The sequence below is a fragment of the Saimiri boliviensis genome, chromosome 11 (genome assembly GCF_048565385.1).
Source record: "Saimiri boliviensis isolate mSaiBol1 chromosome 11, mSaiBol1.pri, whole genome shotgun sequence".
NCBI lineage: Eukaryota > Metazoa > Chordata > Mammalia > Primates > Cebidae > Saimiri > Saimiri boliviensis.
Genome location: NC_133459.1, coordinates 109,956,387 through 109,975,816, shown reverse-complemented (window position 1 = coordinate 109,975,816; position 19,430 = coordinate 109,956,387). Strand labels below are relative to the sequence as shown.

The 19,430-nt window shown below is 39.1% G+C and overlaps 1 protein-coding gene across 5 annotated transcripts in view; it reads left to right on the top strand.

Annotated features, from left to right (window-relative positions):
• Positions 1–9,739: 9,739 nt before the first annotated feature.
• RTCA (RNA 3'-terminal phosphate cyclase) overlaps positions 9,740–19,430 on the top strand; it is an 81,380-nt gene continuing 71,689 nt past the window's right edge. For 2 of the 5 annotated variants that reach the window (XM_039460831.2, XM_074381357.1), the window contains exons 1-6: positions 9,741–9,945; positions 10,049–10,149; positions 11,720–11,863; positions 14,125–14,248; positions 17,293–17,351; positions 19,013–19,154. In XM_039460831.2, coding sequence (XP_039316765.1) covers positions 9,901–9,945; positions 10,049–10,149; positions 11,720–11,863; positions 14,125–14,248; positions 17,293–17,351; positions 19,013–19,154 — 615 coding nt within the window. In that variant the 5' untranslated portion in view covers positions 9,741–9,900. Of the gene's footprint in view, positions 9,946–10,048; positions 10,150–11,704; positions 11,864–14,124; positions 14,249–17,292; positions 17,352–19,012; positions 19,155–19,430 lie in introns of those variants that run through there. The other 3 variants (XM_074381356.1, XM_003933259.3, XM_074381358.1) reach the window with 3 other exon arrangements.

Below are 19,430 nucleotides of genomic sequence, written 5' to 3'. Positions count from 1 at the left end.
AGCAGTAGCAACTGTACCTTCGAAATGAATCATCTTCCTTCCAAGGTGAGGCTATACAGCTTTCTTCCTCTTCATTTGCTTTTTAACTGTACGTGTTCCTCAGAAGGTAACTAGTTCATGTTCCATTACTGACTTTTCATCTAAATGGATTCTTGCCTCTATGTTAAGTATAATATTTCATTCCAGCATCTGGAAAGAAATATACCATCTATTCCCTAGTTAATTCTTTTATTCGAGTTTGAAAGAAACAAAGACCCCATTTCTTCTCTTTATTTAAATTTAAAAATGACCAGTTATGACCCACCAATTCCACTCCTGGATAGCTACCTAAGAGAAATGACAATAGTGTTCACACAAAGACTTGCATAGGAATAATCATAACAGCATAATAGCCAAAATCTAGAATCAGCCTAGATGTCCATTAACAGGTGAATAAACAAAATGTGGTACATCCATATACTGAAATATTATTCATCTTAAAAATGACTGAGGTACTGATACTTGCTATGACATGAATGAACATGAAAAAATTATGCTAAGTAAAAGAATACAGGCACAAAAGGACACATGTTACATGATTCCATTTAAATTAAATGTCCAGAAAATGATGATTTATAGAGATGAAAAACAGATTCGTTTTAGGTATATTAGTTATATAAGATTATATTAATATTATTAATTAATAAGATTAGCATTAATTAGAAAACAAATTAGCCTGGGGTTAGAGGTGGAAGGGGTAGTGATTGCAGAGGCAAGAGAGTTTATTTTTTGTGGTGATAAAAATTTCCTCTTACCAGTTTGTGGCAATGATTATATAATTCTGTACATTTACTAAAAATTTTTGAATTATACACTTAAGACAGGTGAATTTTATGGTATGTAAAGCATACCATAATAAAGCGGTTAAAAATGTGTTACATGGGAGAATAATGAACATATGAATAAAAACAAATACATAAGTCACAAACTAATATAACAAAAACCCTTGAACCTACCACTCAACTTTAAGAAATAGAAACTATGGAAAAACATATCATGTAGGTTGTCTAAAACTAAAATGCATTTTAAACTAAAAAATAAAGCTAAACTAAAAAATAAAAAAGAAATAAATCTTTCCTATGTTAGTGAAGATCACTGTCTACTCCTTCCTTTACCTCTCCCCTCCATAAGCGTTATCTTGAATTGTATTTATCATTCCTTTGTTTCCTTTAGAATTTACCATATATACATATATGGATGATACATAATAACATATTATTTACTTTTGCTTGTTTGAGTCTTATAAAAATGGTATTAAACTGTATGTATCTTTCGGCAACTAGCTTTTCTGACAATACCATGATTTATTTATCCATTCTCTACGAAGTGGATATTTGTGTTGTTTCTAGTTCTTTGCTATTACCGTCAGTGCTATTATGAACATTCTTGATCATCTCTCCTGGTGCATGTTCAAGAGTTTCTTTAGCACAGTGCTTCTCAGACATTAATGAGCATTCACAGCTACTGGGGATTTTGTTAAAATGCAGATTCTAATTCAGTAAATCTGGGTAGACCTGACATTCTGCATTTCTAACAAGCTCCAGGTGATACAAATGCTTTTGGTTAGCCAACTACACTTTGATTAGTAAGCTCAGGATAAAGACCTAAAAATGGAATTGTTAAAACAGGGGTTATGTTTATCTTCAAGTTTACTCTAGATAATACTAGATTGTTTTCCAATGTGATTTAACAAACTACATGCCTAGCTGCTTTATGTTTATTGTTCTTCATTTAATATTGCCAGACTTAAAGTTTTCCCCCAATCTAGTAATTATAAAATGGTGTTATAATTTTAATTTGAATTTTCCTGATTATTAATAAAGTTGAGCATGTTTCTACATGTTTATTAGCCATTCTTAGAATGCCTGCTCAATTGTTGTTATTCCTAAGATGGTTGTCTGTGTTACTTTCTATAAATGTGGGGTGGAATAAGATGAAACAATTTATCCTTAAGAAAATGACTGTGGGGCGGGCATGGTGGCTCTGTAATCCCAGCACTTTGGGAGGCCAAGGCAGGAGGATTATGTGAGCTCAGTAGTTTTCGACCAACTTGGGCAACAAGGCAAAACCCCATCTTTAAAAAAATTAGCTGGGGGTAGTGGTACATGCTTGTAGTCCCAGAGACTGAGTGAGAGGATCACTTGAGCTCTGGAGCTCCAGGCTGCAGTGAGCTATGATCGCACCACTGTACTCCAGCCTAGACAACAGGGCAAGAACCTGTCTCAATAAATAAATAAATAGGCCGAGCGCGGTGGCTCAAGCCTGTAATCCCAGCACTTTGGGAGGCCGAGGCGGGTGGATCACGACGTCGAGAGTTCAAGACCAACCTGGTCAACATGGTGAAACCCCGTCTCTACTACAAATACAAAAAATTAGCTGGGCATGGTGGCACGTGCCTGTAATCCCAGCTACTCAGGAGGCTGAGGCAGGAGAATTGCCTGAACCCAGGAGGCGGAGGTTGCGGTGAGCCGAGATCGCGCCATTGCACTCCAGCCTGGGTAACAAGAGCGAAACTCCGTCTCAAAAATAAAATAAAATAAATAGCGCCGGGCGCGGTGGCTCAAGCCTGTAATCCCAGCACTTTGGGAGGCCGAGGCGGGTGGATCACGAGGTCAAGAGATCGAGACCATCCTGGTCAACATGGTGAAACCCCGTCTCTACTAAAGGTGCAAAAAATTAGCTGGGCATGGTGGCACGTGCCTGTAATCCCAGCTACTCAGGAGGCTGAGGCAGGAGAATTGCCTGAACCCAGGAGGCGGAGGTTGTGGTGAGCCGAGATCGCGCCATTGCACTCCAGCCTGGGTAACAAGAGCGAAACTCCGTCTCAAATAAATAAATAAATAAATAAATAAATAAATAAATAAATAAAAGAATACGACTGTTGCTTCATTGAATTAACACCCTGCTCTATTCAAAGGAATTCTCCAGAAAGAGTGAAGTTTACCAAAATGCAACATAGCTAATTAATGAAGGTCTTAGATTACTTGTTTGGCTCCTGGGTGTGACATGACTGGTGTAGAAAAATCTGAGGATGGCCTTTTGAATTCTGCTCTGAATTCTAAATGTTCAGGAGATAAATATAGCCCAGAGTCAGCCCCTGCTTTGGCCATTACCCGAAAATATACCAACATGTGGTTGCCTGAACTATTGTAGTTTAACTATTTATGAATTTTGAGGACTTTTAATAGCTTAAGTATTTAAATATCATTACTTATTTAGAAGTTGTTTCAATATATGCTTAATCAAATACGTTAATATAGAGCTGTATGTATTGTATATAATATAGATATATATTTTGTTTAATATCGATAGTTTGTATCTGTAGTGATTCATTAAAAGAGTTTGAACTATACATAGATCTGCCTCTTTTTTTGCCTATCACGGGCAAGTTTCAGTTTTCTTGTGTACAGGATGATATTAACATTAACAATACCTTCCCTCCCATCTTCAATATACCTTCAGGGATATTTTGAGGATCAAAGGAATTCAAGTGTCTTGACACTACTTTATATGATGAAAGATCCTATATAAATATAGTATTAATATACTGGATGACTTAACAAGAAAACAAATAACAAGTGTTGGCAAGGGTATAGGAAAATGAAACTCTTGTACACTGTTGGTGGGAATATTTGTAAATTGGTATAGCCATCATGGAAAACTGAAGTTCTTCAAGAAATTAAAAATAGAACTACCATATGATTCAGCAATTCCTCTGTGAGCATAAACCCAAGGGAAATAAAATCAGTATCTTGTAAAGACACCTGCAGCATTATTCACAATAGCTAAGATATGCAAACAACCTAAGTGTCTATTGACAACTTCATCAACAAAGAAATTGTGCCTTATGTAAAAAAATTTTTTAAAATAAAATAAAATGCTTGCCTATGCATTTCACTCATTTTCCCTCTATAATATGTACATCATTTGCTTGTTGACTAGTTTAGGAGTTCCTTAAATATTCTGGATTCTAATCCTTTTAATATTTTATATGTGTTGCTAATACTTTCTTCTAGTTTGTGACATGTCTTTGCTTGCTTTTTTGAAAGAGTCCTTTGATGCACAGAGTTTTTCATTTTAATGTAGTTAAATATATTAATATTTTCTTTTTTGGAGACAGGACCTCACTTTGTCACCTAGACTGGAATGTAGAGTCATAATTACAGCTCACTGCAGCCTTGAACTTGGGGCTCCAGCAGTCCTCTTGCCTCTGCCTCCCTAGTAGCTGAGACTACAGGTGCACACGACCACATACAGCTAAGTTTTTTTAAAAAAATTGTTTTGGCGCCGGGCGCGGTGGCTCACGCCTGTAATCCCAGCACTTTGGGAGGCCGAGGCGGGTGGATCACGAGGTCGAGAGATCAAGACCATCCTGGTCATCCTGGTGAAACCCTGTCTCTACTAAAAATACAAAAAATTAGCTGGGCACGGTGGCGCGTGCCTGTACTCCCAGCTACTCAGGAGGCTGAGGCAGGAGAATTGCCTGAACCCAGGAGGCGGAGGTTGCGGTGATCGGAGATGGCGCCATTGCACTCCAGCTTGGGTAACAAGAGCGAAACTCCGTCTCAAAAAAAAAAAAAAAAAAAAAAAAAAAATTGTTTTGTAGAGGCGGGGTCTCCCCATGCTGCCCAGGTTGGTATCAAACTTGTGGGCTTAAGCGATCCTCCTACCTTGGCCTCCCACAATGCTGGAATTTCAGGCCTGAGCCACCGTTCACAGCCCCAAAGTATTTACCTTTTGTTTATAGTTAGTGCTTTTTGTGTCTTGAGAAATACATCCCACCTGGTGCAGTAGCTTACACCTATAATCCCAACACTCTGGGAGGCTGAGGTTGGTGGATCACTTGAGCCCAGGAGTTCAAGACCAGACTGGGCAGCATGGCGAGACCCCATCTCTACAAAAAGTACAAAAATTAGCTAGGTGTGGTGGCACATGTCTGTAGTCTCAGCTACTCTAGAGGCTGAGATGGGAGGATCGCTCGAGCTTGGGTGGTTGAGGCTACAGTGAGCCATGATTGCACCACTGCACTCCAGACTGGGTGACAAAGCAAGTCCCTGTCTCAAAAAATAAAAAAGAAATACCTTACAATCCAAAGGTCCTAAAGGTAGTCCTCTGTATTTCCTTCACCTGTCTTTTCTTTCTTTTCTTTTAACATGATTGCTATCTCAATTAACAAATTTGAAATATACCAAAAATCACCAAATTTTATACTTTAAAAGGGTGAATTTAAGCTATCTCAATTTGAAATAGCAACTATTACCACTAATTCCAGAACATTTACATCGCCCCCGGCCAAAATAAACCTCATACCCATTAGCGATCACTTTCCATTCTGAATGTACCCCCATAGCCCTTGACAACCACTAATTTACATTGTCTGAGTAGCAATAAATTTGCTTATTCTAGACATTTCATATACATTGAATGATACAATATGTTATCTCTTGTGACTGGCTTCTTCACTCAGTTTCTTTCACTTATGTTTTCAAGGTTCATCTATATTACAGCATGTATGGTATCAGTACTTCATTTTTTTCATGGCTGAACAATACTTCATTGTAGGGATATACTTTATTTTTTGTTTATATACACATCAGTTGACAGACATTGTTAAAGATAAAAATAAAAATGGGCCAGGTGTGGTGGCTCACACCTGTAATTGCAGTAGTTTGGGAGACTGAGGCAGGAGAATTACTTGAGCCCAGGAGTGAGCCCAGGACACCAGCCTGAGCAACATGGTGAAACCCCGTCTCTACAAAATTAGCAAGGCATGGTGGCATATACCTGTAGTCCCAGCTACTCAGGAGGCAGAGGTTGCAGTGAGCCAAGACTGCACCACTGCATTCCAGCTTGGACAACAGAGCAAGACTCCATTTAAAAAAAAAAAGTTTTCCCATGTTGACCAGGCTGGTCTTGAACCCCTGATCTCAAGTGATCTGCCCACCTTGGCCTCCCAAAGCACATGAGCCACTGCACTTAGCCTTTCTCTTTTCCTAATAGAAATATTTAGTGATATAAACTTCTATTAATTACATACTAGTTTCATTATAATCCATAGATTTTGATTCATAGAACTTTCACTCATTTACCTTTAAATATTTTTATAACTCTCTATTACTATTTCATCCACGTATTATACAGAAGTAGTATACATTTCCAAACATTTAGTTTTTTTAGTTTCTTTTTTTAGTTATCTTTTTTAGAATTAATTTCTAACAATTTTTGGTCAGGGATATCAACTTTATAATACAAAATCTTTGGAGTCTTTTGAGACTTGCTTTATAGCTTTGTCTTTTTTTTTTTTTTTTTTTGAGACAGGGTGTCACTCTGTCACCCAGGCTGTAGTGCAGTGGCATGGTCACAGTTCACTGCAGCCTCAACCTCCTGGGCTTCTGATCCTCTCGCCTTAGCCTCCCAAGTAGCTGCAACCACAGGTGCATGCCACCACACCTAGCTAATTTTTTTGTGATTTTTATAGAGACGAGGTCTCACTATGTTCCTCAGGTTGGTCCTGAACTCCTGGGCTTAAGTGATCCTCCTGCCTTGGCCTCCCAAAGTGTTAGGATTACAGGCCCACGTAGCTTTGTCATTCTTTATAAAACTTTCATCAGTTCTGGAGGAAAGCATGTAATATATAACAATTGAATGTTTTATTATTTATTTATTTATTAAGATGGGGTTTCGTCATGTTGGTCAGGCTGGTCTTGAACTCCCGACCTCAGGTGATCTGCCCGCTTTGGCCTCCAAAGTGCTTGGATTACAGGCATGAGCCACCGCGCCCGGCCTAAAGGTTTTATATGTACATATATATATATGGCCAATTATGTATATATATAATTATCCTTAGATCAAGTTTATTAGCTGTTTTATTAGATTTCTTGTCTTTCCTAAATTTTCATTTGCTTGATCTACAAATAATTGAGCTAAATTTTCAGGGTAGTAGTGGATTTACCAGTTTCTTCAATGTCTGACTTACATATTTTGAAGCTATTTATTACACACAAAGGTTTGAATAACTTATTTTCCTGGTGGCCGCAATTTTTATTATTTTGTAGTGACTCTGTTTGGTCAATGATAGTGCTTTTTGTTTGAAAGTCTAATTTGTCACCAATATAGGTATACCAGCTTTCTTTTTTTGGCATTTATGTGGTGTATCTTTTCCATCTTTTTATTTTCAACTCCTCATTATCCTCAAAGTTTTTGGTGCATCTCTTGTTAATGGCATTTTTTTTTTTTTTCGATCAGTCTCTGTCTTTTTAATTTTTTAAATTTGTGGGTAGGTGTCATCCAACAATCTCTGGCTTTTCATTAGGAAATTTACTTTCATTGTTACTATTGATATATATGAATTTATTTCTATTTTGTTACTTTAGTGCTTTCTTTCCATTCTGTTGTTTATGCTGATTATGGTATTAGGTTTTTGCTTAATGTGTATTTTCTTGTTAGTCCATTTTTTCCTTTGGCTGGATTAGAAGTTACACACTTTCATGGTTACCCTTGAAACTTTACCTTACCTACTTATGTTAAATCTTGAATTATGTCAACTGTATTAATTGACATCTTAATTACAAAGAGAGACCTTAGAATTCTTTAACTTTTATCATTCCCCTCTTGTCTTACGTACTTTTGTTGTCTGGTGTTATTTTAGGTAATGTTTGCTTAGATTCAACTATGTGTTTAGAGTTTCTTTCACTCATCACTTCTTCTATTCCAGACTCTTCTTCTGGAGTAATTTTTCTTTCTGAAGTATATCCTTTAGAACATCCTTTAGAAAGTATAGGTAAATGTTAAACTCAGTTTCCATGTATCTGGAAATAATTTTATTTCTATACTTTCCTTTAATTCTTGAAAGATAATTTTGTGCCCAATTCTAAGTTGATGGTTATTTTCTGCCAGCACTCTGAAGGTACAATTCTACTGTCTTTCTGACTTCCATTGTTCAATTGAGGACTCTGTCATTGGTCTAACTGTCATTTGTTATTAAAATAACCCAGGATTTAACCCAACTCTGCCACTTTCTTGTTCTGTCATCTTGGCATGTCACTTCAATTACCAAGGCCTCAGTCCCTCATTGACCAAAGAGAGATGAGAACACCAACCTCACAGCTTTGTAATGAACATTAAGACAGATCATGTATATGAAAGCACTATACGAGTGCTTATTATTACCACAATTTGCTCATCTCTACATTATATCACCATCTTGTTCTTTTCTCCCTACCCCTGGAAGTAGTCAGAATGGGACAAATGGGTCATAGCAAGGAATTAATAGCCAAAGTTAGACATAAAAAGGCAAGGCTTCTTCTGGGAAGGTTAAGTTTCTGTAATAGGAATCTAAGATGTCAGACAGGAGTACAGCTTTTTCATATTTCATCGCTACCATCATTGCCTTACTTCAGCTTCTCATTATCTCTTGCTGGAAAATTGCATCATTGGCATTTCTCCCTTCAGGGTCTTAAGCTTCTTATTCACCCTCCTCATACTACCAAAGCCTTCATTCTAAAAATGCAAATACGATTACTTCCCTGATTAATACCTTATGGCAAATTCCAGATTTGGTTAAGTACCTAGTCTCTGTGTTCCGCAAAACATTCTCTGTCGCAAAAGCAGCAGTGTTGGGATTACCAGACAGTGGTGTTCACATCAGACCACCCAGGTTCACATCCCAGTTTTCTAGTTAAAATTGTGCGAATTTGTAGCAAATTGTTTAACACAGGAAGCTGTAAAACAGTCAAAACAGTAAGCACTTTATCCTGTTGTGAATGCATGCAGTGCACAATACCTAAGTGCTTAGTAAATGTTGCCTGTTATTGTTATAGGATATTATTAATATATTGTAATTGTCCCCATAAACTGTTAAGATAAATACAGTACATGTTATTATTACCAAAGATGACATTGTAATTGATAACGTCTCAGTCTCTCCATTATACCTCCAATAACTTAAGGGATTAGAAGCTGACTTACTCAAACTTGCTTCCCTAGAGGCTTACATAGTATTTGGTACTTAGTCTTGTTGGAATTGAGCCCCAGGCAGAACCGAGAAGCTGGCTGTTGCTTCTGCCCTCGACTGAGGTGAATTGTTAGCTGCACTGTGCCTCGGAGTCAAGAACTTGCACTCATTCTCAAGCAAAATCGCATAACTTTGGCCTTTCAAAGTATTAAACTAGTGATTCTGCCTTGCCCGCCCCTCAAATAAATGGCGTGTCACCCTAGAAACAAAGATAACACTCTCCGCACACACAAACACGCACCCCGCGAGGAACGAAAGGCTGAGAGTATAAATGCACCAGGGCGCACACACTTCGAGAGACAGGCACAGTGAAGGCAAATCCAACCAGAGAGATGGTGGTCGGTGCATCACAGGGTCTGGATCTTTCTTGCATCTTCAGCTCTGAAAGTCGGCACCTCGGGGTATGCCAGGATCTTCGAGAAAACAGAAACACATATTTACCCACAAAACAAAGATAAAGCACAAGCCTGCAGGATAACTGGAGGATGTGGTTACAGTTGAAACTTTCTGCAACCTGCAGATTTTGCTGTGTCCAAGGCACAAGTCTGTCAGGCATCCTGGGCACCTCGGCGACCACCATCCCACCTCTCCGGAACCTTCCTCGCCTGGACAACAGGTTTCCCGGGGTGGCGCCTTTAAGCCGAGCTATGCGCATGCGCACTGGCCGTAGAACAGGGGGAGCCGGGGGTTTTCTGCTGACTCCGGTTTCCCGACAGGCGTCGCTTCTTCCGCTTTCTCGCCAGGCGTGAACCGAGGTTTCTGAACTACTGGGCGGGAGCCAACGTCTCTTCTTCCTCCTGCTCCGGCGGAGGCTTTGTCGCTGTGGGCTGGGCTCCAAGGTGCCCCCCATGGCGGGGCCGCAGGTGGAAGTTGATGGCAGCATCATGGAAGGGGTGAGTGCAGAGCGAAGCGGCCGGGGCTGCAGCCAGACTAGGGAGGGGAGTTCTCACCACTGGTGTGCTTACATCTCTTCTCCCTGTACCCCACCCTTTGCAGGGCGGCCAAATCCTGAGAGTCTCTACGTCCTTGAGCTGTCTCCTGGGCCTCCCCTTGCGAGTGCAGAAGATCCGAGCCGGCCGGAGCACGCCAGGCCTGAGGTAAATCTGGCTGGCCTGGGAATTGCGACGGGGAGTTTGGGGATCCGGGGATCAGGGGATCAAGCGGCCGGGCTGCTGGGCTGGGGCATCGGGAGTACGAGTGGTGGAACCCAGAAGGTCCCGGCTGCAGCGATGGGGGGGGTGCGGGGATCCGGGGCCGGGACGCTCTGCCTGGGCGGTGGCCTGGGTTGTAAAGGTCTTGAAAGCCTCGAGGGGGTGAGTTTAGAAATGGTCTCGAGTTTTCTCTATTTGGCTAAAATAGTCCCATTTGCTAAAGAGCTATCTTTTAAAATGTTTTCCCACCCCACCGGGCGTTCCAAATATCTTAATAGTACGTATGAGCGCGCAAGATAGGTAGAGCAGAAATGCTTGTGAGGCCAGAGGAAACCTTGTTTTTTAACCAGTGCATTCTGTGCTGCCGCTAGTTTTAGAATTTATAAAACAGGAAAGGATCCTGAGATGTGTTATTCCAGCTTTCATTCATACCTCCAGAGAGCTGTTACGACTAGAATTATCTATTGTGAAGAGGGAAACACCTTGACACTTGACCTTATTTCGTCTGTCTGGGTAGCTGGGCATGCCACTAGTTGAGTTTCGGCTATATGCACCTGTTAGAAGAGGACTCAGGTTGAAGCCACACTGATTTCTTTGTATGTATTCTGTATTTATTACATTTTCATAAATCAGCGATCTCAGTCTCTTATCTACAGTTTTGAAATTACCGAAAGGCAATTGCTGATATATGTTAATGTTAATTGCCTTTGTCATAGTTGTTTGCAGCCCTCCAGTTCACCAACAGGGGAATCCAACTCATTAGGCTGTAGGTGTTGTATTAGTTTGTACGGCTGCCATAACAAAATACCACACACAGAGGGTGGCTTAAACAACAGAAATTTATTTCCTCACAGTTCTGGAGCCTGGCAGTCCACAATCAAGGTCCTGACAGGGTTGGTTTCCTCTGAGAGTTATGAGAAAAGGATCTGCTCCAGGCCTCTCTTTTTGCCTCTTCACATCGTGGTTCCTCTGTGCACCCTTCCCCTAGTGTCTCTGTATATCCTAGTCTCTTTTTATAAGGTCACCAGTCAGATTGTATAAGGGCCTACATTAATGGCCTCATTTTAACTTAATTATCTCTTTAAAGGATCTATCTCCAAATATAGTCACATTTTGAGATACTGAGGGTTAGGGTCTCAGCATATGAATTTTGAGAGAACATAGTTCAGCCCATACAGACACCACAGATTATTCAGTCAAGTGCAAGGGAAACTGGTGGTGCTAAAGTAACTATTAGTTTTCTTCTTTTGCACACTTCTAATTTGCTACAATATATCAGGATGTGTATTTATAGCCACAAATAACTGGTCTGCAAGAAAGCCTTAAAATGATAACTACTAGCAGGTAGTCAAAGTGCATAAAAACCCAAAAGGAAGTTGACACTGAAGACGTGTGGCACTTACTATGGTTAGATCTTGATGTTTTCTTGCCATTGCAGTTTTATAAATTTGTCATAAAATGTGGGGATATAGGCAGTCTGAATGCACACGTTTTGATGCAGTATTATGACCTGAAGGCCTCAACATTTATCTGGACTGGAAATGATTCGAGACTTGTGTGATGGGCAACTGGAGAGGGCAGAAATTGGCTCAACAGAAATAACCTTTACACCAGAGAAGATCAAAGGTGGAATCCACACAGCAGATACCAAGACAGCAGGGTATGTATCACTTACATTCCATTTAAGTAACTTAAGTCCAGGTTTTACCATGTTCTGGGCAAGTTGCTTAATTTCTATGAGCTTGTTTTCCTACTTTTATGTTTTCTTTTTTTGAGACAGGGTATCCTTCTGTTGCTCAGGCCGGGGTGCAGTAGTGCAATCACTGCTCACTGTAAGCTGTAACTCCTGGGCTCAACGGGTCCCCCCACCTTAGCCTCCCGAGTAGCTGGTATCATCCATAGGCATACACCACCATGCCCAGCTAATTTTTTTATTTTTTGTAGAGACAAGGTTTTGCCATGTTTTTCAGCTGGTCTTGAATTCCTGAGCTCAACAGTCCACTCACGTTGGCCTCCCAAAGTTTTGAGATTACAGGTGTGAGCTACCATACCTGGCCAATAAATACTTATTGAATTAATGAAATTCATCATTACTGATAGAGAACTTCCCAGTTCAATACATAAGCGTCATTGTGTAGTGAGTTAAATAAAGATCCATCATTTGGTAGGTAGGAGGCTATTTTGATTCCCTTTCAAACTACTTATTAATATGATTGCTTTCACTTAACTTTGGAAAAGGGAGATGATGGCTCATTTAGAAAACGACCAGGCCAGTTGTGGTGGATCATGCGTATAATCCCAGCACTTTGGGAGGCCGAGGTGGGTGGATCGCTTGAGCTTAGGCATTTTCGACCAGGCTGGGCAATATGGCGAAACCCCGTCTCTACAAAAAAAAAAATACAAAACTTACCTAGGCATGGTGGCACATGCTGGTGGTCCCAGCTACTTCGGAGGCTAAGGTTTAAGCCTCGGAGGTGGAAGGTGCAGTGAGCCGAGATTGTGCCACTCCACTCCAGCCTGGATGCCAGAAGACCCTGTCTCAAAAAAGAAAAAAAAGAAAATGATCAAATATTTCACTTTATAAAATTATTCATGTTATATAACTATTTCTTGTGATTTTTCACATTATTTGCCTATAAGGACCAAACAAGCAAGTAAAGTAAGGATTACTTCACTAACACTTTTCCACGTGAAATATTTAGCTATCAGTCTTTTTTTTTTTTTTTTTTTTTTGTCTCCCAGGCCGGAGTGCAGTGGCACCATTATGACTCACTGTAGCCTCGATCTCTTGGATTCAGGCAACCTTCCCAAAGTGCTGAGACTACAGGTGTGCACCACCATGCCTGGTTAATTTTTAAATTTTTTTGTAGACATGGAGTCCCACTATGTTGTCCAGACTGGTTTCAAACTCCTGGGCTCAAGCGATCATTCCGTCTCGGTCTCCCAAAGTGCTGGGATACAGGCATGAGCCTCCGCACCTGGCCAAGCTATCAGTCTTTGTAAAATACTATTCTTTTCTTTTCTCTTCTTCTTTTGTTTCTTTACTATACTTGAAGTTCTGGGGATGCAGGTTTGTTACATAGGTATACATGTGCCATGGTGGTTTGCTGCACTGGTCATCTAGGTTTTAAGCCCTGCATGCATTAAGTATGTGTCCTAATTCTCTCCCTCCCTTTGCCCCCACCCCCTGACAGGCCCTGGCGTGTGATGTTACTGTGATGTTCCCCTCCCTGTGTCAAATGTGTTCTCGTTCAATTTCCATTTATGAATGAGAACATTCAATGTTTGGTTTTCTGTTCCTGTGTTAGTTTGCTAAGAATGATGGTTTCCAGCTTCATCCATGTCCCTGCAAAGGACATGAACTCATTCTCTTTTATGGCTGTGTAAAATATTATTCTATCATATTGTGAACTCCACAATGATAGGAACTATATCTTAACTATATCTTCGTACCTGAAACAGTACCTTGTTTTATGGTAGCAACTCATGTATAATCAATTCAGTATTTCTAGACCTTGACTGTTTTGAAAGCATTTTCACAAACTGCTAGTTTCAAGAATCCTTTTGTAAAACTTCTGAAGAAGGTTTTATTTTTAATTTTTTTCTTTTATACTTTTTTGTAATATAAAGAAAAGTATCAGAACTTACCCAAGGTCACACAGCTAATGTGTTTAGTTGAAGAGTCAGACCCAGGTTTGCTTATCATTTAAAGCTATTTTTTCCTGTCTTTCTTTAAAATTCAGGATTTTACTATTCAGACACTGAAATGTCTTTTAACTAGAAATTCAATGACATACACCTGCCTTTACAGTTGTCTGTGCTTCAGTTGGTAGTGATGAACAGTAATATAGCTTATTTAAGAGTCTGAAAATAAAAAGCAGAAAAGAAAATGAAAATAAGCCTTTTCTGCCTTCTCCTTAGGAGTGTGTGCCTCTTGATGCAGGTCTCAATGCCATGTGTTCTCTTTGCTGCTTCATCATCAGAACTTCATCTGAAAGGTGGAACTAATGCTGAAATGGCACCACAGATTGATTATACAGTGATGGTAAGGGCTTTTGTTGTTGACAAACTGAGATGATCTCAAACATGCTTCTGAGTCTCAATTCTCTATTTAAATATATCCTGTTTTGTTTTGTTTTGTTTTGTGACTTTCTTGTTTATCTCTTCATGGTGTTTTTTGTCGTTTTTGTTGTTGAGGTGGAGTCTTGCCCTGGTTCAAGTGATTCTCCTGTCTCAGCCTCCCGAGTAGCTGGGATTACAGGTGCCCGCCACTGTGCCCTGCTAATTTTTTTTTGTATTTTTAGTAGAGACAGGGGTTTTACCATCTTGGCCAGACTGGTCTTGAACTCCTGACCTTGTGATCCACCCAATTCAGCCTCCCAATGTGCTCCCTGTAATCTGGGATTACAGGCTTGAGCCACTGCATCTGGCCCGTTTCATTTCTTTTCTTTTCATTTTTTGGGATAGTGTTGTTGCCCAGTCTGGAGTACAGTTGCATGATCATGGCTCATTGCAGACTCAACCTCCTGGGCTCAAGCAATCCTCCTGCCTTGGCCTCCTGAGTAGCTGGGACTACAGGCACACACTCAGCCAATTTTTTTTTTATTTTTTGTAGAGACAAGGTCTCACTGTGTTGCCCATGCTGGTCTTGAACTCCTGAGCTCAAAGGATCCTCCCACCTCCGCCTCCCAAATGTGTCTAGTTCTATTGCAGTAGAGGGTGGGGAATTACGTCTCCTTTAAGTTTGTTGTTTTATCTTAGAATAGTGTTTACAGTGAATTGTTTAAAAAAACCTCAAGTGTAGGGCCAGGCATGGTGGCTCATGCCTGTAATCCTAGCACTCTGGGAGGCTAAAGTAGGCAGATCACTTGAGCTCAGGAGTTCAAGACCAGCCCGAGCAACATGGTGAAATCCCATCTTTGCAAAAATAAACAAATACACACACACACACACACACACACACACACACACACACACACACACACACAGGAAAATTAGCCAGGCATGGTGGTGCACACCTATTCAAGCTACTCAGGATGCTGAGGTGGGAGGATCACTTGAGCCTGGGAAGTCATGTCTGCCGTGAGCTATGTTGGCACTCCAGTCTGGATGATAAAGCGAGACCCTGTCTTTAAAAAAACAAACAAAAAAACACACACTTTGAGTGTGATACAAATTATATCAATTGTGATATGTTATTTTATAAATACAGGAATTATGATTTAGAGGAAAACTCAGACTTTTTTTTTTTTCCATTAAGCCCCTTCCATTTTAGGATCAAACGTTTAAAAATTATAAAAAAATCATAGCATTCTCATATAACTAGTGGGAGAAAAAATGGTATAATCTTTTCTTCATCCAGATTTATTAAAGTATCATTATTTTCAATTGAATCCACCCTTCTTAACGTACAGTTCTGTGATGTTTGAGAGTGATTCATAGTTATGAACCATCTACCACAATCAAGATATAGAATAGTTCCATTACTCTAAAAAGTTCCCTTATCCCTTTTTGTAATCAGTCCTGAACCTCAGCCCCTGGCAACTGCTGATCTGTTTTTTGCCCTAGTTTTGCCTTTTGTTCAGAATGTCATATCAGGAATAATGCTCTATGTAGGCTTTGAATCTGGGTTTTTTGCTCACTGTAATACATTTGAGATTCATCCTTGTTGCTTATGTCTGCAATGAAAACTTAAGTTGTGTTCTGGAATATGTACGTACCAGTTTGCCTAGCCATTCATCTGTTGAAGGGCATTTGGGTGTTTCCAGATTTTGGTAATTATAAATTAAGTTACTGTTAACATTTATATACAAGTTTTTGTATGATTGTACATTTTCATTTCTTTTGGGTAAATAGTAGTATTGCTGGGTTGTTATAATAAGCAAATGTCTAACTTTATAATAAATAGCCAAGTTGTTTTGGCTTTCAAAATGATATATGAGAGTTCCAACTGAAGCAGGCACTGTGGTGTGTGCCTATAGTCCCAGCTATTTAATACTTGGTAGGCTGAGGTGGGAGGATCTCTTGAGCTTAGAAGTCTGAGTCTAGCCTGGGTAACATAGTGAGACCCCATCTCTAAAATAAAAATAGATACCAGATAGAGGGTTCCAGCTGTTCTGTATCCTTCCTAGCACTTGATATTTTCAGGTTTTTATTTTTTAAGTTTTTTTCTACCTTTTTTTAAAAAAAGCAGGTTAATAACATGTATACCTCCTGTATACATAGGAGACAACCCAGAGGAATAAGTAGATCTCTAGAGCAGATCTCAAAGAGTTGCCTTAGACTTCAGGCTTAACCATCTTTCTATGAAATATTGCCATTCTAATAGGGTATAATCTTTTTAAAGTCAGTACAATGGGACATACAATAAAAATTATTATCTCCTCACCTAGTTATTTCACTTCAAGGAAACTACTCCTAATTCAGTATCACAAAATGCAGCTAAAGATAAATGTTAAAGGTATTTGAACCAAGCATTATATACTATAATTATCATTATATAATATATATCATCTAATAATGAAAACTTGGAGAACAGTTAAGTCAATTATGCTAGGATGCCATGCAGTCATTCAGATATTATTTAGGAATAATTTTATGATGTCAGGAAAATGCTTATGTTTCTAATGTTAAAGCATTGTCTGTGGAATGAGATTTCAACTGTATAAAAAATTGATTCCCAGGCATCAGAGAGGTTAGAAAAAAACAGAAAAAAAAAATTGAGAAAGCAGAATGGAATGCTCTTCACTAAAACCCCCTCATTTCTTATAATGTACTGCATTGAGATGCATTAGGAAGTATTGGCCTTTGCTGTAGAATAATCACTGATATCAAGTATCCTAAGTTCCAATCTTTTTCTTTAGGTAGACTTGCACAGCTCTGTTTAAATAAATGTTAAACTTTTAAATTTAGCTACATATCAGTTTTTTCATTTGAAAAAAAAATGGAACTAGCCTATATATTCATATGACACCATTTACTTATAGCACTCAAGTACCAGCCAGCAAAGCACTTTGGTTTAATAAATACACTTGTTGAAGTAGTGAATATTGCTGATTAACCCAATGATTAAAAACTGATTTTTTTCAGGTTTTCAAGCCAATTGTTGAAAAATTTGGTTTCAAATTTAACTGTGACATTAAAACAAGGTAAGTTGCTTATTTCTTAAATGTTATAATCTATTACTTATACTAAAAATAGTGGAAAAATTAGACCCTTAGAGAACTGTTTTTCTGGTACCCACTTAATACATTACATCTCTTGTAAGAAGTAATTGTACTTCATGCTTAAAAATAACGAATAGCAGGGGCATAGGGACTTCAGGGTGGCTACACATGATAGTTATTTATTTCTTGGGAAAATATTTTTCAAGGGAATTTTAACAATGAGATACCCTCATAGCTAATGTTATTGTATTCTCTTAAATGCTCACTGTGTGTAGACAACTGGACTAGACACTAAGGGGTCATAAAAGGGATTGTCTTCCACAATGCTGTCAGAGGTCTTTTCCTAAGAAACTATTGGGCATTCAGGTTATTTCTCTTTAAGGCTTCAGTTCTACCACACAATAACTAGGCCATATTTTTTGGCATGGCATTTAAGTGCTTTGAAGTCTTGCACTAACTTACTTTTCTAACTTCTTCATTCCTCTCCTCCTCTCGCCGTGTTATGTGTTCTAACAATATGATTGCTTGTTATTCCTTAAATATGCTTTGTGCCTTTGGACTTAAGTGTCTTTGTTCATGTTATTCTTCCCCTGCTCTCCCAAAAGCTAGAAATCCTATGTTTTTTTTTCCAAGATGAATCTTGTAATTCTTTATCAACTCTGATTGTGCCTCAATCAGAACTCATATTTGCACTATGTTGTACCCTTTCTTATAGCCTGAGTTGTATTCTAGTAGATAGTTCATGGAGCCATCTTCCTACCAGATGGTGAGCCCTTTGAGGGGAGAAGTACTGTCTTCTCACCATCTGATGTAGAATAAATGACACCAATTAATTGAATTAAAACTTTTGGCCGGGTGTGGTGGCTCACGCCTGTAATCCTAGCACTTTGGGAGGCTGAGGCAGGTGGGTCACGAGGTCAGGAGATTGAGACCATCCTGGTCAACATGGTGTAACCTGTCTCTACTAAAAATACAAAAAATTAGCTGGGCATGGTGGCACGTGGCTGTAATCCCAGCTACTCAGGAGGCTGAGGCAGGAGAATTGCCTGAACCCAGGAGGCGGAGGTTGCAGTGAGCTGACATCGCGCCGTTGCACTCCAGCCTGAGTAACGAGAGCGAAACTCCGTCTCAAAAAAAAAAAAAAAAAACTTTTTTAGTGTTTTGCTACTTAAATATTTATCATATATTTATTTGAGTACTTACGATGTGCCAGATGTTGTTTTAAGCACAGAAAAATAGCAGGAACAATATAGGTGAGTCTAGCCCTCAAGGAGCTTATTATATTCAATAGCACTGTCGAATAGAACTTTACAAATTGAGGGAAATGTTCCATATCTATGCTGTCCAATGTGGTAGTCACTAGCCACATGTGACTGTTGAGCACTTAAAATGTGGCTAGTGCAGCTGGAGAGCTAGTTTTTAAATTTTATTTAATTTTAATAGTTTCATACATCTTAAGACTACCATATTGTACAGTACAGACAGTTTTTTTAATGTGTAAAATTTTGTGAAATACCGACGTAAAATATTTAGACCTTTCCATGGATTACATGTTTGGATATCATTGCCATGTCATTTTGTTGTAATATAGAGCTTTATTTTTATCATGCAGTTTATGTGGGCATTTGTTATACTTTTCATAGGGGATATTACCCGAAAGGGGGTGGTGAAGTGATTGTTCGAGTGTCACCAGTTAAACAATTGAACCCTATAAATTTAACTGACCGTGGCTATGTGACTAAGATATATGGAAGAGCTTTTGTTGCTGGTGTTTTGCCATTTAAAGTAAGTTGTTTACATGTTCTTAGAAATAAAAATGTATGTATCTCTTTGTAAGTATTATGTCAACTAAATTTTGATATTATTGAGAAAACATTTTTTTAAAGAAAGAAATCATATTCCGTGGCAATATGGATATAGCTGGAGGTCATTGTCCTAAGCAAATTATTGTAGGAACAGAAAACCGAATACCACATGTTCTCATAAGTGGAAGCTACACATTGAACACGTGTGGACATAAAGAATGGAAGAGTAAACACTGGGGACTGCTAATGGGAGGAA